The following is a 21,672-nucleotide window of genomic DNA, read 5'->3' as shown; positions in this document are numbered from 1 at the left end:
CCATTTCCGAGGGACAGGTCAACGGTGCTCCCACTAGACAGAAGTGCAGGCACGACAGCATCTGTCCCTGGCTGGAGTGGGGCAGGGGGTGGAATACCCAGTGGTGTAGGAGCAGATAGGGGTGGGTTTCTGGGCATAGGTAGGAGCCCATTGGTGGCTAGTCACCTGGGCTCGGGTGTCAGAAGGAGGTATATAAGGTGGGCACCATCTTAGAGTCAGTGTTAAGAGTGAGAGGAGAAGACAGGAAGCAGAGCCTCTGCATGGGCTCTGCTCCGCAGGCAGGCCTTGTCAGAAGGCTGGAGCCTGAGAGAGAGAAGAAAGAACAGAAAGGAAAGTAAGAAAGGAACTGGAACAGAGGAGAAAGGAAGCAAGGAACACAGAGAAAGGCCCAGAGACACGAGGACAGAAGGAACCCCATATGCCCAGGAGATACAGGGTGAAGGGTTGGCAGAACAGGGTACCGGAACCCAAATTGGTGGAGGCAACAGATTCCTCAGCCAAAGACCGGAGGTTGTTACCACATCTTGGTGCGACCCCTCACTACATCCACCAGGAAAGCATACCGCATAGGGTCAGGGAAACCGGAGATAGGTTTCGCCAAGAGAAGGCCCGAGGGAGCTGGACAAAGGTGGGTCACTGGTGGGGACGGCCAGAGAAAGGAAAGGAAGGGAGCCCTGTGCCACGCTCTGGAATTGCCTGGGAGTTGGTCGAGTCCCTTGCCTGGTGAACTCAGCACGGCTCAGGCGGTCCCTCATGTGCACAAGTGACCAGAATAACAACTGTGAGTAAAGCATTGGAAACTGCAATTACAAGTCTCTGTGTTTCATCGCCGCACCAGCACCATTACTACTGGGACGCTCACACCATCACTCCCATCATCCACACTAGCTGCCCTGAGGCAATACTTCTCCCGTGGGGAGTTATCCCATACTCGGCTGCGCAAACAACATCAGCCTCAGCGGTCGGCAGCGCAGCGGCGGTCCCCACTGACCGCAATCCACGGGTGGCGTAGTCGGACATTGTTATTACTTAAGACTGCCACTGGTTTGACCGCCCTGGGCACGGACCGGGTCACCGCCACACTGAGACTACAACCCTCAGCGATCCGGCTCCGGGTATCCCCTGCACAACACAGGCCCAGGGGGCGCGTCACAGTGACCTTACATCGATGTGTTTGATTTGTGGTAGTAAAACCTGCTGACAGATTCCCTATAATAAGCTTATGTGCACACAGAGTTTTTCCAAGGAGGTTTTGAAGCACAAACTGAGTGGAAACTCTCCACATCCGCCTCCAAATATCAAAACTCCTCAAAAACATGGGAGTTTCTGCAGTTGTTTCTGCTCAGTTTCTGCTCCGGAAACTCAGCAAAAAGACTCTGTGTGCACATATTCTAATATTAGTTACTGTTTGTATATTTCCACAATATTTATGGATTGTAGTAATTCTATAGATATAATTAGCACTGATAAAAGACATGTTTTTATTTTTGCCTTTCTTCAGATTGCTCTCTGAATGGACACATATTTACCAATGGCTCTATCTACGTTGCTGACTTGGATTACTGCCTGCATTGTGAATGTCTGGTAAAGCACTCCCTACGAAGAGGTTCCAATAATCAATCATTGTTGTAGAGGTCTAACTACCTGAGCCCTAGTGCAAAAGCTCAAACAAGACCTCTCACTTGCCATGTGCCATAATAATAGTGGAGTTATGTGCCAAAGGAGCCATCGGGCCCAAGTGCAATAGCCATCACTGCACCCCTTATACCTCTGCCACTACGTATAAACACACACAATGTTATGCATCTTTTACCATAAAGGGGTTGTCCACTACTCGGACAACTCCTTCCCACGTGATATTGTCATGCCCCATCTCCGCAGCCAATCAGCAGCCCCTTCACGCTCACATCCTTCAGACGTAACTGAGATTCGGAGGAGGTCAGAGAGCAGCAGCAGCTCTCACTTCTCCCTGGTGTCAGTTAATAACCCCTTTCTCACCACCAAACCTGTTCTCCAAATCAGTGATGGGTCCCATCAGTTAGACCTCCAGCAATCATACATTTCGAATCTATCCTGTGGATAGGTAATAAGTTTTATAGGAGTTGTCCACGGCAGTGATATTGATGACCTATCCATGGGACAGGTCATTGATATGAGATTGGTCGAGGTTTGACACCCGTCACCCCCCACTGATCGGCTCTGGCGGAGGCTGAATGTCTGGTGGGTCCGGTGAAGCTAAGCTTTCATGCCATAATTTTGAAAATAATTTTGAAAAGTCACAAAATGTAGGTTCAACTTGGAGCTGTGCCTACATTTTGCGACTTCTGGCGTCTTCACGCCAGCTTCTCCAACTCTGCCGAAATTTGTGGAGGAGGGGTAGGATGGGGTCGCAGTTACCACCGCTCATCAAATTCATGATGAGTGTTGACATTTACTACGCCACAAATCTTACTTCAGCGGGGACTGGAGTAAAATTTGTGGTTAGATGCATACAGAAGTGTGCACTACTCGTCCGACGCTCCTGATTAATGAAGAAGCGTACTCCAGCACGCCCCCTCATCATGACAAGTTGTGCACAACGCTGGTCTTGATGCATTTGGCCCAGTGTACAGAGCCGGAACAGTGCAGCTTCATACACCGTGGATTGGCCAATACTAGATACTGCAATTAGCTCCTGATGAAATGAACGGGAGAAACCTGAAAATGGCCACTATGCATTGAACAGAGCAGTGCTGTTCTGTCTCCATCTGGCCGCCGCTGGAGCTGATACCAGCTGATTTAGTTGTTGCCTGGTGTTGGACCCAACTGATCGGATATGGATGATCTGATAAGGGCAGGTCATCAAAGTGTCAGTTCTGGACGAAGCTTATTAGACATACTACCTGTCAGTTCATGTATGTCCATAGGATTTCTCTTATTGTTGGGCAATTTTTGTACTTCTCATAGTATTGGTAGATTTATAACTATTTTCTATTTCATTTCAGAAAGAGGAAATTTACTGTAATGCACCTACATTTTTGTCCACTGGTCTGTGCTGCCTGAGATGTGATAGTTTTCCAGTGGATTCCTGCTCTAAAGAAACTAACCAGGTAATGACTTTGTGCTCCTTTAGATCAATGTTTTCCAACCTTTTTACCTATGGGGCTGTCCCAGTAAAAGAAATTTACTTTGGGGGGCACCATTATGAAATAATTTATTTATAAAAAAACAAAAAACATATCGTAAATTGTGCCTCCTGAATATAAACGTTTGTCAATCAAGCCTCCTGTAATGGTTGTCCTCTGATTAATGGGTTGTACTGGCCATTTTCTGTACGTCTCTGTCTGGAATTACACATGTACAATCATTGCTTTCCCTTGTAGATTCAGACCGAACGAGGGAAGGGCTTTGAGTTCTGCAAATGTCAAGGAATAGCACTACAATGCCATTCCTGCTCCTATAAATATGGATGCAGCAGTGAGGCCACGACACAAAGTGCGGAGTCAGGTAACTGCTATCATCGAAGTTAACATGGGAACTGTGGTTTTAAAGGGTCCACTACTCGGACAGTATTGTATATTCAGTGAGAGAAGAATGTTCAGGTACTAACGCTACATCCAGTAAATAATGGATCTATGACCAGCAAAAGGTTGGAATATTGCAGTTTTTACATTAACCACTAAACTTTTCCAAACAGAGCTTGCTGTTTGGTAGAAATAATTTTTCATCTTGTGGGTATGGTATATATAGGGAGAAGGGACAGTGGTCATGTGATTATCATCAGGGCTGGATCAGAATTGAAGTTGACACCTTTATTAAAATCCTCTGGTGGCAGATAACAAAGGATCAAACCATTGATGATAGGAAATTGGGACAACTCTGCTCTTCATCCATCTCCCCTGGGAAGACTCCTTCATAGATACAGAGCATACCTACAACACTTAACAAGTCAATAGGTGTAGTCTAAATTATGTCCTGGTGTTGCTTTAAAACAAATGTCTAGAATCGTTGACTAAGCGACTCAATAAAATAGCTGCATCTGTAATTGAAAATAATTCCTTAAGAATAGGTACTCATCTCAATGTTAGCTTAATAGTGCTGAGTAGTGATGAGCGAGCATGTTCGCTATTGCTCGGGGTAGCTCGCTCTTTAGAGCGCCAATGAACATGCAGGGATTGTCTGCCACACACTGTAATGCCGCAGCCATGTTGGTTGTGGCATTCCAATGATTGGCTGGCCGCACAGCGTCATCAGGGGTATATCAGACCTGGCGCGGCCATGCTTGTCACAGTCACTCCGGAATCAGGAAGAGTAGGAAGAGATTCTGCTGAGCTAGGGAGAGATTTGCTTGTTTCTTAGTTAGTGTAGGTATACCAAAACATAATCTACACCTATCCATCTCAACTAACAGTCCTTCTGAGTACTAATCCAGCTGGGTAGATATCTGTGCTAGGCAGGCAGGCAGTGTATGTGGCAGACTGCAGTGCATGTAGCAAGAGGGTCCATTCTAGTTCTGTCTGCTGGAACTTTTACAGATATTTCTAGAAATAGGCCCAGGTATAAGGGGTCAGGAATAATTTTTTTTGCAATCTTAATCCTGATTATTTGCTTAAAAAGCAATCCAGAGAACACCATTTTTCTGCTCCATTTGTTTTTTTGGCACTGCAGTATACAGCCAGATCCTTTCCATATCACAGCGCTAAAAATCCATCTATTTAAAACTGTGGTTTGTCTGTCACATGGATCACATATAAGTGCGCTCAAAATTCTGCCATTTCTGGCCTCCATTGAAATTTTGTTGCAGTGTTTCAGTGAAGTTTTTGACACGAGGTCGCTGTAAAAAATAGTTACCTACAGGCCTGCTATTTAAAACTGTGGTTTTCTGTCACACGTACTGTATCACATATCACTGCAGTTCAATTCCAGCCATTTGTACTGAACGTGGAAAATATTGTACTCTGTTTAAAATTGGCAAGGTGCGTGGCAAGGGACGGGGAAGTGGACGTGGTGGTGATGATGGTGCATGCAGAGGATGAGGCCGAGGCTGTGGGATAGCTGAAAATGTGCCACAACAAACACCCACATCTTCTCACTCGATCTTCCTGTCCCAATTAATAAGGGACCGCAGAACACCACTATTGAACACAAAGCAATGTGAAAAGGTTATTGGTTGGTAGCAGATAATGCTTCCAGTCACTTAGCCACCACCACCCTGTCTTCCACACGGTCAAGTCTCAGTAGCTGTGAGTCTGGACCGCATATTCCTCACCCTGATCCTCCTTCCTCCCACCATGCCGAGTGCCCAGAGACAACTGATCCCACACTTGGACACTCCGAAGAGCTTTTCCATTTATAGATTCGGGCATCTTGCTTGGTCCACTTGAATCGGGGCAAGAGGAGATCGCATGTAGCGATGCCCAAATATTTCAGCAGCCACTGTCCCATGAAGGCGACGGTGGGAAACTGTCACAAGAGGTGGACGATGATAAGACACAATTGCCAGAAAGTCAGGAGGAGGACCAGGGTGCGGAAGTGGAAGACGAGGTGGTGGATGATATAGTAACTGACCCAACCTGGCAGGGGGACATTCACTGCGAGGACAGCAGCACACAGGGGGAGGGAAGCGTAGCACCACAACAGGCAGGAAGAAGCAGTGTGGTGGCCGCCGACAGAAGTCGGGCAACTGTTCCCCGTAGCATCAACACAACAGAAGTTGCCAGTACAACTGTTAGGTCTTCCCGAGTATGCTTGTTTTTTGAAGACTCTGCCGATAACTCCAAAAAGGCCATTTGCAACACCTGCCAGGCCAGCATCATCAGGGGTATCAAAAATACCAGCTTGACCACCACCAGTATGATCAGGCACATGGCAGCAAAGCACCCAACTAAGTAGGCCGAACCCCAGGATCCAGGAACAGTGTCTGCGGGTGGCACCACTGCTTCTTCCGCTGTTGTGCAATCAAGCCAATCCTCTGTCCATGGCGCATGCGAAGATGCCTCCTGCCCTGCTCCTGTCGTTGCACACTCTCAAGTAGCACAATCAGCAAGGATGATCAGGTCCTTGTCCCAGCACTGCGTTCAGTTGTCCCTACCCAGTCCTTGGAACGCAAGTGGAAATACACAGCCAACGCCTCACAAGCCTCACTACTAAATACACACATTTTGTGACTGCTTGCGCTCGAAATGTTACCTTTTAGGCTCGTGGAGACGGAAGCGTTCCACAACCTGATGGCGACGGCCACCCATCGGTACTTGGTCCCCAGCCACCACTATTTCTCCCGGTGTGCCATCCCCGCATTACTTGAGCACGTGTCCCACAACATTAGTCGTGCCCTCAACAACACAGTTACTGGGAAAGTCCACCTAACCACAGACACGTGGACAAGTGCTTGTGGGCAGGGACGGAACTTCTCACTGACGGCACACTGGGTTAACATAGTGAAAGCCGGGACCCAGTCGGACCTTGGGACGGAACACGTTCTCCTGACGCCGAGGATTGCGGGCCCTGGGTCAATCAGGGTTGCCCCACATTCTACAGCTCCTGGAATTCCTCCTCCTCTTCAGCATCCATCTCCGAAATGACCACATTAGTCGCAAGCTGGAAGCACTGCAGCACTGCCTCGGCCAAGCAGCAACAGGCTGTGCTGAAGCTAATATGCTTAGGTGACAAACCACACAACGCTGAAGAGTTGCTTACAGCTCTGAAAAAGCAGGCAGATCTGTGGCTCACACCGCTGAACCTACAGCCAGGCATGGTCTTGTGTGACAATAGCCGAAACCTGGTGGCGGCTCATGTGCTTAACCTCATGGTTCAGCAGTTTCTCAAAACCTACCCGGAGCTGCTGGATCTGCTTGTCAAAGTACGCCGCCTGTGTGCCCATTTTAGAAAGTCACCTATAGCTTCCACCGCCCTTGCAGTGTTTCAGCAGCGTCTCCAGCTTCCGGCCCTCCGACTGGTGTGTGATGTCCCCACCCATTGGAACTCTACATTGCAGATGTTAGGAAGGATTTGTGAGCAGAAGAGGACAGTTGTTGACTACCAGCATCAACAAGGCCGTCGGTATTCAATTCAGATTCCACACATAAGACCTCAGGAGTGGACATGGATGTCAGACATACAGTACAGACCAAAAGTTTGGACACACCTTCTCATTTAAAGATTTTTCTTTTCTTCCCGTGACCCTCCCGTTGTCCACATTTTGGTGTGACAGTCATTACTGGTTGGTGACACTTCTAGACCCACGCTACAAGGAGAACTTTCTATCTCTTATTCCCGAGGCGGAAAAGTCTACTAAAATGGGGAGGTACCAGAAGGCCCTTGTTGCGGAATTATTAAAACAGTTCCCATCTGAAAACGCTGGTGACTCGCACCCTGGGCCGTGGGGCACTCGGATCCGGGCAATAGGGGAACGATGGGGGTAGTAGTGGCAACCCAGTTCCGTGGCTCAGGGTGGTCAGGCCAGTGGTAGTCTGCTATGTGCTGTTGTTAACGTCTGACTACGCCACCCGTGGATTTGTGGTCATTAGGAACCGCCGCTGCAGGACAGACCGCTGGGGCTGATGGTGTATGCAGCTGAGGTGGTGTGACTCCCCACGGGAAGTGTGCAGCCCCAGGGCAGTGTAGTGGATGGTGGGAGTGATGGTGGTGAGAGTCCCAGAGCTGATAGTGTTGGAGGAGCAAGGAGCACACAGACAACAGGTTGCAGTCCAGGGTCTTTACTAGAACAGGTGAACTGACCCACAAACAGTCCCGGCTAGAAGGGGACCTGGATGTCTGAGAGCAAATGGGAAGTTGGCCCTGGTCAGGGTGAGGGTGTAGGCCTACCGTGCTTTCTGCGCTCCTTCTGGCTATCTCCTCCTTATAGGGTAACAGCCCACGTTTCCGAGCTCTCCGTGTATTCTCGCCTGTCTCGCCTGCAACGTGGGTTCCTTTCTGCTCCCGGCCTGGTACGGCTTTGCTGGTCCCTTCTGTTGTGGCAGAGCCTCCGGGCTTCTTAGGCCAAGGAACATACAGTCCCCTGCAGACTGGTTATCTGCTGTAGGATGTGGAATCCTCCCAGCCTCAGACACCAAAGTCTGGTAAATTTGGTTCTTTATCTGCCAGGACAGGCGTACTTCACCTCTTGTCCCTGGCTTGTGACTCTCCTACTGCCACACGTCCTCTTAGGGTGCAATACAACTGTCCCTCACTGCTCTGGGACACCTCTCAGTCCTGAGACAGGTCATCCAGTTCTCTCTAACCCTGCCCCCAGTTCCAGCTTTTATAGGGGCAGCCTGCTCCCCCTACTGGCCTGAGACAGGAGGTATTGCATGCTAATGTTCCCCTGACCAGAGAACCTCCCCCTTGCTCTCAGACACAGCTTTATTATATTTGTAGCATCCAGGCCAGGGTGACACATTCCCCTCTAGTAAAATTTAGTACTCCGGGACTAAACAATAAACAAAGACAATATGCATGACCATAAAACATTATCAGGAAAGTGACGCACAGATTGAGTTCTTAAGGTCACAGTGTGGTCTGTGACCGGGTGTCCATATCACCAACACAACGGGGAGCCTTAACCAGGTGGGGGTCTGTCCTACCCCAAGTACTTTACAGTCTTAGTTCATTCCTTGGTTAGGCTCCGAACGCAGTCCATACAAAGTCCCGGTTATTAAAAGTCCATAACCTTTGAGTCCGTACGGTAACTGCAAGAAACTGAAATACACTATTAATAATCATGCAGGTAACTTGGCAAACATTTCAACATTTGGCAAAAGGGTTATTTACAATTTTAGTGCACCCTATATTCTCCAGCGAGCGGGTATCTGCCCCTTTGTGCTCCTGGTTGACCTCCTTAATCCACTGTCTGGTGGTGGACCGACCTGGCTTTCCCCACTAGCGTTAGGGGTACAGCTACCAGCTGGGTGTACAGGTAGGGCAGGCAGCTGTCTGCGGGTCCTTTGGCTCACCGCAATCAGTGAATATGAATAGCGGTACCAGAGCGCCAATAACAGGGCAAAAATATTAAAAGGACTAATTTATTAATACCCACAACGCGTTTCGGTGGACACACATGGCAGGCTCACTGTCAGCAGAGGGTTGACTCTCCTGGGCAGCTGGTTCAGGCTCTTCTACCTCTGGAGCTGCTTGCTCTTCTTCACCTTCTGGCTCTGGTGTAGGTTGTTGCTGAGCCGGTTGCAGGAAATGCAGGACGGGTACCACTATGGCATCATTTATTCGAGTCCAGGACTGAGGGAACTCTCCGAGAACAGTGCTGATCATTTCCTCCTTGTCCTCTGCGGGTTCAGGGTCACTTTGATCCTCCTCTGCACTACGGAGTTGCATCTTTTGAGGTGGTCTCTGGAGACGGTACTAGTGGTTTCTCCTCCATCCTTGGTGATCACGCACACCTTCGGGTTATCATGATCAGACTGCAGTACGGTGTAGGGTTCCCTTTCCCACTGGTCGTCCAACTTGTGAAGCCTTCTCTTTCGCTTCAGGACCTGCTCACCAGGTTCTAGGGGACCAGCAGGGGCGTGTTGGTTGAAGAGTTTTTCTTGCCTCTCTCTCACCTGGGCCAGGCTCTTCTCCACACTCTCCTGTACCTTCTTGTACTGCAATTGCCTTTCCGTATCCCAGTCCGCATCCGGGGAGGTGCCCTCAGGTGTTAGGACTCCCATCTCCAGGTCTACGGGCAGCTTACCTTGTCTAGCTCGCATCAGGTAAGCCGGGGTGCAGTTTGTAGCATTCACTGGGATATGGTTGTATAAGTCTATTAGATCCGGCAGTTTTTCTGGCCACAGGCTGCGTTCTTCCAGGGCAACGTCTTCAGGAGATCAATGACTATATTGTTCATTTTCTCACACATCCCGTTGGTTTGTGGGTGGTACGGCGTTGTCCGAATCTTCTTACAGCCATAGAGGTTGCAGAACTCTTGGAAGATTTCAGCTTCGAACGCTGGACCCTGGTCCGTCAGGACCTGTTCCGGATACCCGTGTGGACGGCAGAAGTATTGCTGGAAGGCTCTAGCCGCCGTTTGGGCTGTCAAGTCTTTTACCGGGACCACCACTAGAAAATGAGAATAGTGGTCCACGATTGTCAGGGCGTAGGTGTATCCTGACCGGCTTGGAGCCAATTTGACGTGGTCCAGAGCTACCAGCTCAAGAGGCTGCTGGGTGACGATGGGCTTCAAGGGTGCCTTCTGGCTGGTGCGGTCTTTTCTCCTTAAGTTACAAGGGCCACAGTCCCTGCACCACTTCTCTACAGCCCCTCTCATGCCGACCCAAAAGAACCGTCCTCTTAGCAGGAACTCCAGTTTCTTCCAACCGAAGTGCCCCGCTCTGTCATGGTAAGCCCCCAGGACCATAGCTGCATCCCGCCTTGGGACCACGACTTTCCAGGTCAGCTCGTGTGTCCGGTGGTTGACAAGTCGTCTGCACAGCTTGCCTTCATAGAGGAACAGCTTGCTCTTCTCTTTCCATAGCTGCTTGGCTTCCTCTGGAGCATCCGGACCTAAGCGGGCGTCTTCCTGGGTCAGCAGATCTTTCACCAGGCGGACTGCAGGGTCACTATCTTGGGTCTCGGCCCAGCTGTGGTGAGGTAGGGGATTGATCATAACGGTTGTTAGATCTTCCTCCTTCATGCGGTGGGAGTATTGAGCGGCTCCATACCGGTGAAACGTGGGGAGTTCTACCTCCTCCAGCTCTTCTGGGTCTTCGTCACCTTCAGGTAAGTGAGGCATTCTCGATAGGTCGTCAGCGTTGGCATTGGTTTTGCCTGCCCGGTACTTGATCACGAATTCATAATTGGAGAGGCAGGCCATCCACCGCTGTTCCAGGGCACCAAGTCTTGCACTGTCTAGGTGTGTTAACGGGTTGTTGTCTGTGTACACAGTGAACTTTGCAGAGGCCAGGTAATGCTTGAAGCGTTCCATTACGGCCCACACCACCGCCAAGAATTCTAGCTTGAAGGAGCTGTAATTCTCCGGGTTCCTCTCGGTGGGCCTCAGCTCCGGCTGGCATTCGCGATCACCCTTTCTCTGCCCTGTTGGTTTTGGGACAGTACAGCTCCCAGTCCCACATTACTGGCGTCTGTGTGGAGAATAAAAGGCTGGCCATAATCAGGGTAGGCCAGGATCTCATCTCCTGTAAGGGCCATCTTCAACTGGTGGAAGGACTCCTCTTCCGGTTTATCCCACTTGAAGGGTGGCTTTTGGCTTCTGGACTTAGACTGTCCTATCAGGAGGTCCTGCATAGGAGCTGCCATATTAGTGAACCCGGGGATGAACCTTCGGTAGTAGCCTACCAACCCGAGGAACTGCCTTACTTCTTTGATGTTCGAAGGGCTTGGCCAGCTCTTGATTGCCGTGACCTTGTCAGGGTCGGGGGCTACTCCTTCCGCACTTACCACGTGCCCTAGGTACTGGACCTTTGGTTTCAGCAGGTGACACTTCGATGGTTTCACCTTCAGGCCATAGCCTGCCAGGGCTTCGAACACCCTGGCCAGGTGCTTTAGATGGTCCTCGTAAGTCTTCGAATAGACGATCACGTCGTCCAGGTTTAAGGAGGACCGTCTCGAAGTTTCGGTGCCCTAGACAGCATTCCATCAGCCTCTGGAAGGTCCCTGGTGCGTTGCAGAGCCCGAAGGGCATACAGTTGAACTCGCTCAGTCCCATCGGGGTGGTGAAGGCGGTCTTCTCCTTGTCAGCCTCTGCCACAGGAACCTGCCAGTACCCGCTAGTAAGGTCCAAAGTAGAAAAGAAGTTAGCTGATTTTAGTGCGGCTAAAGACTCTTCTATCCTAGGCAGCGGGTATGCGTCTTTATGGGTGATACGGTTGATTTGTCTATAGTCTACGCACATTCTCATGGTGCCGTCTTTCTTTTTTACCAAAACCAAGGGGGCCGCCCAGGGGCTACAGCTATCTCTAATGACCCCAGCTTCTTTCATTTCTCTTAGCATGCCCTTTGCTTTCTGATAATGTGCAGGGGGTACAGGTCTGTGTCTCTCTTTTATTGGTGGGTGGCTCCCGGTGGGGATGTGGTGTTCTATCCCTTTTATTCTGCCGAAGTCTAGCGGGTGCTTACTAAAGACTCTCTCGTACTCCTGTACCACCCAGTAGACTCCTTGTTTTTGGTGCAGGGGAGTGGAGTCAGCACCCACATGGAGTTTCTGGCACCAGTCCTCCTTTTGTTTCTGGGAGCCATTACCCTCCGCCTGTGGAGATGGAGGCAAAGGCTCCACGGCCCTGATAGCTTTGTGTTCAACAGCAAACAGTTTGGCAAGTGTAGCGTACCTGGGTAAGTGTACCTCCATCTCCCCAATGTTGAGAATGCGAACGGGCACCCTCCCATGACGGACATCAACCACCCCCCGGGCTGTCAAAATGGTGGGCCTGCTGTCTGAGTACACGGGTTCTACCATGGCTTAGTAGTCTCTACCTCTTAACCCGATTGCTTGCCGACACCAGATCATCATTTCGCTTTTGGGAGGCATGGAAATGGGGAACGGATCACTCAGTCTTACGCTACCGATCTCACCACCAGACAGTTCTACCTGCTGCCGTCTCATCAGGGCTTTTATCTCCTTGTTGAGGACTCTCTGTTGGCTGGAACTAGCATTCACCGCCACCTGTTGTAGAATTACAATTACCTCTGAAAGACAATTTTCAATTACGTTAGTACCCACAGTTATTTTAGGGTGACTTTCACGATGGTCAATGTCCACAATAATCACTCCCTGTGCCGTTAGTTCAACTTTACCAATTTTAATGGTCATCTCCTTGAACCCCATCTGCGGCACGGGTAAGCCATTACTGGCGATGATGCTCAAGTTACTGTCTGGATACCGTGTGATATCAGCATCAGTCCAATACTGCTTAAAAAGTACATAAGGGATAGTGGTTACTTGCGACCCAGTATCCAGCAAGGCGCTCATGGGGATACCGTCCAGCACCACGGGTAAAACCGGGCGCCCCCCAACGTACTTATCACGCCAATTATAAGGGCCTGGTGATCTTATGCCTGGGGGTTGGCCCTCTGCCCCAGGTTGGACCCGTTTAAGTCCTCCGGATTTGAAGCCAACTCGATGGGTCTTGACGGGTCCACTTGTAACGCCTGGACGGTCCTGGTCAACGCCGCGACGCTCCTGGTCAGCTCCTGGACCTGGTGGTGCAGATCTTTCGACGGGGCTTGGTTCAGGGCCTGTGCATCGGCCCCCACAGAGTCCATAGAGGAGGGCGCCGCCTCCTGGTGGTAGGTGAGAGCAGGGCGCCGGGGGTTTACAGCGCCACTTGTTGCAGGCTCACGGAGCACCCTTATGGCCCTGTCCTTGAATTGGGCAAAGGTCAGGTCAGGGTTCTGAAAGAACATGAGGCGCAGTTGGGCCCTGTGGGCACTAGACAGAAGACCTTGTATGAATTGTTCTGTTAGCAGCTTGTTCGTTTCCTGCACGCTGCCAGGGTCAGTTTGTTTGATTGCCCTCAAGTCTTCCTGCAAGTTTAGGGCATAGTCTCTGATGCTGTCCTGTGCCCGCTGCTTGCATCCATAGAACCGCGTTTTAATTTCTACTGAGGTACGGGTATCAAAGGTACCTCGCAGCCGGGCCAGAATGTCCTTCACAGTCCTTTTCTCCTCAGCGGGCCATGACTTTACCTCCCGCTGGGCTGCGCCAGTTAACTACCCCGTCAGTATGCTGACCTTCTGTTCCTCTGTCAGGGGGTAAACTTGGAACAAACTGTACAGCCTTTCCTTAAAATCAGTCAGGGCATGGGGCTCCCCTGAGTACTTAGGCAGCCAGGCCGCTCCAGGGATGTAGGGCAGGGAAAATGGCATCACCGCTGCTGCAGCCGCGTTGGTGGTAGTGGGCGCCTCTGTGTCCGACATCTTCCTCCCCCCCTAGTTAAGCGGGGCCTACCTTCCGACGATCCTCTTCTGTAGGCCGCGGCTCCGCTGATGCTGCTCTGGACGAGGACCTTGCGTCGCGTCCTGGTGACGTCAGTGTCGCTCTCTCTCCCTTCCAGGACCTTGCGCTGCATCGGTGCATGGGGTGGAGCTTCGGGTCTCGCGCCATTTGGACGCCAATGCCCCTCTTCTTCCCGCGCGGCGTCCTGAAGATGGCGTCCGATGGTGGGAAAGCGGCTGAAGATGGCGGGAACCGACGGAAGATGGCGGGAGACGGCTGGAAATGGTGGGAAACGGCTCCGGATGGCAGGAAACCTCTTTTCAGGTGCGTGTACAGTCTTTTTCAGGCACGCAATACCCGTTTGTGGCGGGTTGGTTACTATCCTGCCGACTACGCCAAAGCTGACTCGCCCCCTGGGCCGTGGGGCACTCGGATCTGGGCAATAAGGGAACGATGGGGGTAGTAGTGGCAACCCGGTTCCGTGGCTCAGGGTGGTCAGGCCAGTGGTAGTCTGCTATGTGCTGTTGTTAACGTCCGACTACGCCACCCATGGATTTGCGGTCATTAGGAACCGCCGCTGCAGGGCAGACCGCTGGGGCTGATGGTGTATGCAGCTGAGGTGGTGTGACTCCCCACGGGAAGAGTGCAGCCCCAGGGCAGTGTAGTGGATGGTGGGAGTGATGGTGGTGAGAGTCCCAGTGCTGATAGTGCTGGAGGAGCAAGGAGCACACAGACAACAGGTTGCAGTCCAGGGTCTTTACTAGAACAGGTGAACTGACCCACAAACAGTCCCGGCTAGGAGGGGACCTGGATGTCTGAGAGCAAATGGGAAGTTGGCCCTGGTCAGGGTGAGGGTGTGGGCCTACCGTGCTCTCTGCGCTCCTTCTGGCTATCTCCTCCTTATAGGGTAACAGCCCACGTTTCTGAGCTCTCCGTGTATTCTCGCCTGTATGGCCTGCAACGTGGGTTCCTTTCTGCTCCCGGCCTGGTACGGCTTTGCTGGTCCCTTCTGTTGTGGCAGAGCCTCCGGGCTTCTTAGGCCAAGGAACATACAGTCCCCTGCGGACTGGTTATCTGCTGTAGGATGTGGAATCCTCCCAGCCTCAGACACCAAAGTCTGGTAAATTTGGTTCTTTATCTGCCAGGACAAGCGTACTTCACCTCTTGTCCCTGGCTTGTGGCTCTCCTACTGCCACACGTCCTCTTAGGGTGCAATACAACTGTCCCTCACTGCTCTGGGTCACCTCTCAGTCCTGAGACAGGTCGTCCAGTTCTCTCTAACCCTGCCCCCAGTTCCAGCTTTTATAGGGGCAGCCTGCTCCCCCTACTAGCCTGAGACAGGAGGTATTGCATGCTCATGTTCCCCTGACCAGAGAACCTCCCCCTTGCTCTCAGACACAGCTTTATTATATTTGTGGCATCCAGGCCAGGGTGACACACTGGCGGCAGAGGTCACAGTTCGTTGGAGAACCAAGGAGTACAGACGAGAGAGACACAACTGCAATCCAGCAGAGGCAGGGGAACACTGTCAAAGTTCTGGGACAGTTTTCTCAGACCCTCCCATCGCCGAGGCCCTGAGGTGCTCTCACAAGGAGTGCAAAGTTTGGGAAGATGGTGAGGGAGTACCTTGCCGACCGTAACAATGTCCTCTGTGATTTCTCTGTGCCTCATTATTATTGGGTATCCAAGCTGGACACGTGAAATGAACTGGCTTTCTACGCCTTGGAGGTCCTGGCCTGCCCTGCCGCTAGCGTTTTGTCAGAGCGGGTTTTTAGTGCCGCTGGTGGAATTATAACTGATAGGCGCATCCGCCTGTCAATTGAAAATGCTGACAGGCTGACTTTTATAAAAATGAACAAGGGCTGGATTGGGCCAGACTTCTCAACACCACCGAATGATAGCAGCGTAAAATAAACTCAAATCCAGTGTCTTTTTTTGGTGGTCTATTCCCATGCACCTCATCACACCTACACATGGGTATATGCTTCCTGATTTTGTCTATTTGCTCTTGTCCTCCTCCTTCTCCTCATCCTCCATCACCATATCATTCACTATCATATCTACTATATCACCTCCTCTACGTGTCTTGCAAGGGGCATTGGAGTTCCTCCAAATTTTTGGCAGCTTTTGCATTCACTGCATAGGTAAACACTATAGGAGACCCACTTCCTAATAATGGGAATATTGTTTTCAGGAGGCTCTCTGAACTCTACGTCTCTTGCAAGAGGCATTGGAGTTCCTCCAAATTTTTGGCAGCCGTTGCTTCACTGCATAGGCAAACAGTATGGGAGACCCACTTCCTAATAATGGGAACATTGTTTTTAGGAGGCTCTCTGAACTCTATGTCTCTTGCAATGGGCATTGGAGTTTCTCCAAATTTTTGGCAGCCGTTGCTTCACTGCATAGGCAAACAGTATGGGAGACCCACTTCCTAATAGTGGGAAACACTATGGGAGACCCACTTCATAATAATGGGAACATTGTTTTTAGGAGGCTCTCCGACCTTTACATTTCTTGCAAGGGGCATTGGAGTTCCTCCAAATTTTTGGCAGCCGTTGCTTCACTGCATAGGCAAAGAGTATGGAAGAACCACTTCTTAATAATGGTAACATTGTTTTTAGGAAGCTCTCCGACCTCTACGTCTCTTGCAAGGGGCATCGGAGTTTCTCCAAATTTTTGGCAGCCGTTGCTTCACTGCATAGGCAAACACTATGGGAGACCCACTTCCTAATAATGGGAACATTATTTTTAGGATGCTCTCCGACCTCTGCGTTTCTTGCAAGGGGCATTGGAGTTCCTCCAAATTTTTGGCAGCCGTTGCTTCACTGCATAGGCAAACCTTCTACTTTCTCATGGGAACATTACTCATTACTGTGGCCCTGCTCTATGTGTCTTTAAATTGTTAGTGGGTTTTGTACAAAATTTTGTCAGCCGTTGGACTCACTGCATACCCTATAACTGTATAGCAGACCTGCTCCTTTGTAATCGAAACATGTCATTACTGTGGCCCTGCTCTATGTGTCTTTAAATTGTTAGTGGGGTTATTCCCAAAGTTTTGCAGCCCTTGCAGTCACAGAATGGGCATTACCACTATAGAAGACCCGCTCCTTTATAATGGGAACATTTTTTTTACTGAGACCCTACTCTATGTCGCTTTAAAACTGTATTGGGTTGCGTCCGAATTTTTGGTAGCCCTTGCTGTCACTGCATACGCAATAATAGTATAGGAGGCCCACTCGTTAATAATAGGAACAATAAAGCATATCCGGCTGATGGCTCCCTAACAATAGCAAGTGCCTACTGCTGGCCCTTTAAGATTAGTAAGGGCCGCCTGATAGCCGTATAAAAATAGGCTTAGTGACTTTCAGAGTCCCACCATCATAAATGAAACAGGATGTGTCTGATGATGTGTCACACACCACATTGCCAGATCAGGTTGTAAATTGTTAAAATGACATTTTCCGGTGAATGCATTTGTCTTAAAAAGTAAAGTAAAAAAACAAACAAAAAAACAGCAGGATCTTTCTTTAGTATAAATACCAGAGTCGCCAATGTGACCTCAAAGTAATCACTTTGTTCAGCTCCTGCGCCTCCTCCTCCTGTTCAGCCTCCATTTCCGAAATGACCACATCAGTCACAAGATGAAAGCAATGCAGCACTGCCTTGGCCAAGCGGCAACAGGCTGTGCTGAAGATAACATGCTTAATGCTTAGGTTACAAATCGCCCAGCGCTGCAGAGATGTTGAAAGCTGTAACACATCAGTCTGATCTGTGGCTCTCACTGCTGAACATACAGCCAGGCATGGTCGTGTGTGACAATGGGAGGAACCTGGTGACGGAGAAATGACAGCCGGAGTAGATACGGTTTCCCTCTATGCCAGTCCTTTCACCGAGCTAAAGAATATGGCTGTAGTGAAATATAACTCTCACTGAGAAGCAGTTTCAAACTGAAAAACATTGGGACCACAAGAGGATTTGATTCTGAGGGATCACCTTTCTCCCCCGCTCAAGAGCCCCATAGCTGCTGCAAAGTTTGTGCTATCATGAACTCTCCTGATGGAGAAGCCAGGGCCCACCCGAGGATCCAATGGTGGGACCGTCCAACCCCGCCAAGATGCAGTCCTGGCTAAGAAAAGTGTGGGGGAAAGTTCCTGGACACTCTACGGCTCCTTTTTTACTGAGGTGGAAACGCACGCAAACACGGGGAGAGCATACAAGATCCTTGCAGATGTTGTCTTTGTTGGGATTTGAACCCAGGATTCCAGCGCTGCAAGGCTTCAGTGCTAACCACTGAGCCAATGTGCTGCCGTTCTCCCTCTGATATCTAGCAGGCTGGAGAAACGTGCACCTACTGCCACTCTATCTTCAGCTCCTTTGTGAGAAACTAATGTATTTGGGCAGCCACTCAGTCTTGTGGAAGGCGGAGACGGTACCGGGTGAAATATGACTGTGGTGAAATACAACTCACCGACAAGCTGTGGACTGGCTCCATTCCGTCCCTGGCCACATTCACTTGTCCACGTGTTTGTGGTTAGGCGGTCCTTCCCAGTAAGCAAACTGGGGAGGGCATGGGTAATGTTGTAGGACCCGTGTTTGTGGAATGCACCGGGAAAAATAGTGGCAGCTGGGGACCAAGTATGGATACCTGGTTGCCGCTGCCATAGGGTTGTGGACAACTTCCGCCTCCACGAGCCTAAAAGGCCACATTTAAAGTGCAAGCAGCTGTTAAAAATTTGGCAGTATAGTATTGCAGCCTGTGGGTGGGTGGCTGGCTGGCTGCATACTTGCGCTTGCATTCCAAGGAATGGGGTAGGGACAACTGAATGCTGCACTGGGACAAAGACGCCAATGGTGATTGTTGCAAGTCTGCAAAATCCATTTTGGTCTAGTTTTGTATGTTTTATTGTGAGTCCGTAAAAGTGGCGTAATACACCTGACAACATTGTTGACAGCATTGACCTGGATGTCAGAAATGCTTCCAGGGGTCTTCCCCATGCTGTTCCCATGTCATTTGAGCACTGTTCCCATCGATTTGGGAAATTTTTAGGCCCTCTGCAGACTGCCGGGGGGAGCCGTCTGAAAAATGCTCAAGTTTCCCATAGACTTACATTGGGCTCTTTGCTCGCGTCGAGCACTTGAGCATTTCAATGTGCTCGACCGGAGCATCGAGCACCCGAACATTTTAGTGCTCGCCCATCACTAGTGCTGAGCTATTTCTAGGGACCACGGTTCTCTTACAAACACCGTCATGTCATTTCAGTGTTTACAAGACATAGCTCCGTACTTGCCATATTTGCTCCACCTAGTACCACTGCTTCCTCCCAAGTCAATGGGATAGTATGAATCAGACCCCCACCAAATAAAAATTGATGGGCAATTACTAAGGAAAGGCCATACACAAAGAAAATGAAAAAATATTGATCCTTGACATATAAGACTAAAATAGAAGTTAGTTTGCATAAAGAGTCAAATACTCAATTATTGTCTGACAATTAATGATTGAAAGAGTTTAATATTTAAACTTTTGGTTCCAGATAAAAACACTACAAACCAGAAGAACTGGATTCCATTAGTTATTTTCAATGGGCCTGAGATTGTGGATGAGAATTTAAGACCTTGAGAATTTCATGTTTCGAATATCCACGATTAAATGTGCCAGAACTGTTATCATCCTCAGATGTCAGCTCCTCAAAGGTTCTTCTTCGTTCTCAAGGTGAGATGATATTTCATAAAATGATCATCCTTATGTGACATTAGTGTCTTCTGGATTTTCAAACCTACAGGTTATTATCAGGATTATTTTGATTTGATTTCTGCATTTTTGAGCTCATATGATCAATTTATGACTAGTGTTTTAGAGTCTCCACTCAACCTTTCCTTAAGTTATTATATTACCTACTCTTGATTGATGGTAATTCAACATGAAGGACATGTATAACTTTTTTTTCAATCGTTTTATGTAAGTGACCATATGTATAACAACCACCTATTCTTTTCTGTCTTTAAACAGTTCTCAGTAACTTCTATATTGCCAGATGTCAAGTACCAAGCATGGTCAATAGTAGACGCTCCACGTCCCGATCACAGAGCTGACATCTGCTGAGCACCACTTGAAGACTGTTTCATTATTTAGTTGATAACTAATGCTTCATGTAAGAAGTTGATGGGATGTCCTGGATGAAGAATAGACACAGGGTAGTACTACTACAAGAAGAGAGACGCCAAAGACTTTCTATTGTCCCAAATTGGGTTCAGACTACTCTTGGCTATTGGCTCCAAACAGGTCCGAAATCTTCCACACCCTAGTTCTTTGAAGCCCTTTCTAGACAAGTCATGGGAGTCTTAAATATTTTATGTATGCCTCCAATAATATCAGTTTTAGGCTATGTTTACACGTTGCATTTTTCCTGCGTTATTTTCCGCAGGCAAAACCTGCACTCTTGGCAGTAAAGAAGCTGCTTACAAAAAGCAGCTTTTGCTGAGTTTTTGCTGCATTTTTTCCTGCGTTTTTGACATGTACATTTGTGTCTTGTGCATGATTATAAAGTTTAGTGCATAAAAAACATGATTCAACTTCCTCAGGTTTTTGCACCAAGAATGCAGCGAAACCTGATACCTGCGCTGCAAAAACGCTAAAATAAGTAACATGCAGCATTTTGCAAAAACACAGCGGCTTGCCAAATCAGTCAGAAAAAAAAGCAATGTGTGTGCATGAGATTTCTGAAATCTCATAGCTTTTGCTGGTACTGTAAAACGCAGCTTAAAATTTACATAAAAAAACGCATTAAAAACGTAACATGTGAACATAGCCATAATGTGAGCAGAAGAGGTGGAATAAATGAGCCATCACCCTTACATTGACATACACAAATAAAAGAGGCTGGGAATAGAAGACTCTAGTAGCAGGGAAATTAGCTATTAGATAGGTAAGTATATTGGAAATATTTTTTTATATTTATTTTTGTATAATTTGCATACAAGAAACACCCTTTAAGTTAGCCATACATTTTGACATTTGGAATGTCAAATCAGTGTCACCAATATTTGGGCATAAAGGCTTACATGGACTTTATTCCTGTCCTGGTTTTAGAGTGACAAGCATTATGGTCACCATTAGTGATGGGCGATTATGTTCTGTTAACCCTTTCGGCGAGCCTGCTCGGGTGCTCGCCGAGTATCTTCAGAGTGCTCGGGTGTTATGTTTTAGTCACTCTGTGCTCATGATTTGCGACTGTTTGACAGCTTTAATACATGTGAGGAATGCCTAAGAAAAAGGCATTCCTCACATGTATTAAAGCTGTCAAACAGTCGCAAATCATGAACATGAAGAGACTAAAACATAACACCCGAGCACGCTGAAGATAATCGGAAAACACCCCAGCATGCTCATAAATCTCGAGTAACGGGCATGCTTGCTCATAACTAGTCACCATGTTATGGTATCCAAAGAGCTTGTCATTAATCTTTGCTTACATAGGTGTGTATTCCATCTATGGTCTGTTTCCATTTTGCCGAAGGACACAAGTTTTGTTAATTACATTTATATAAAAGTGGCCAGTATTTTCTGTATTTTCATTCGCATGTGTCTTGTAGTAACTTATCTACTCAGTCACCTCTCCATGTTTTACCACTGCTCAGTACACTGAAATGACTTGATGTTTGGAACCACTCAGAGTAGACATAGAGCAGTTCTAGTTAAGGTTAGCAAGTATTTCTGCTGTATGGAAAACAAGGATTTTTTTTAAGTATACAAGTGATATGTCATGTCATGTGTAATAAATGTTTGTAAAGTATAATTTGTATTTCACAAT

General features: G+C 48.7%; 1 protein-coding gene across 1 annotated transcript in view; it reads left to right on the top strand.

Annotated features, from left to right (window-relative positions):
- VWCE (von Willebrand factor C and EGF domains) overlaps positions 1–21,123 on the top strand; it is a 154,977-nt gene extending 133,854 nt beyond the window's left edge. The window contains exons 27-31 of the mRNA XM_073658019.1: positions 1,502–1,584; positions 2,985–3,089; positions 3,363–3,486; positions 19,396–19,574; positions 19,872–21,123. Coding sequence (XP_073514120.1) covers positions 1,502–1,584; positions 2,985–3,089; positions 3,363–3,486; positions 19,396–19,481 — 398 coding nt within the window. The 3' untranslated portion in view covers positions 19,482–19,574; positions 19,872–21,123. The remainder of the gene's footprint in view (positions 1–1,501; positions 1,585–2,984; positions 3,090–3,362; positions 3,487–19,395; positions 19,575–19,871) is intronic.
- The last annotated feature ends 549 nt before the right edge of the window (positions 21,124–21,672 follow it).

This window comes from Phyllobates terribilis, unplaced genomic scaffold (assembly GCF_046119375.1).
Source record: "Phyllobates terribilis strain yellow unplaced genomic scaffold, ASM4611937v1 Scaffold_13__5_contigs__length_258822181, whole genome shotgun sequence".
NCBI classification, from domain to species: domain Eukaryota; kingdom Metazoa; phylum Chordata; class Amphibia; order Anura; family Dendrobatidae; genus Phyllobates; species Phyllobates terribilis.
This window is presented reverse-complemented; position numbering and strand designations above follow the sequence as displayed.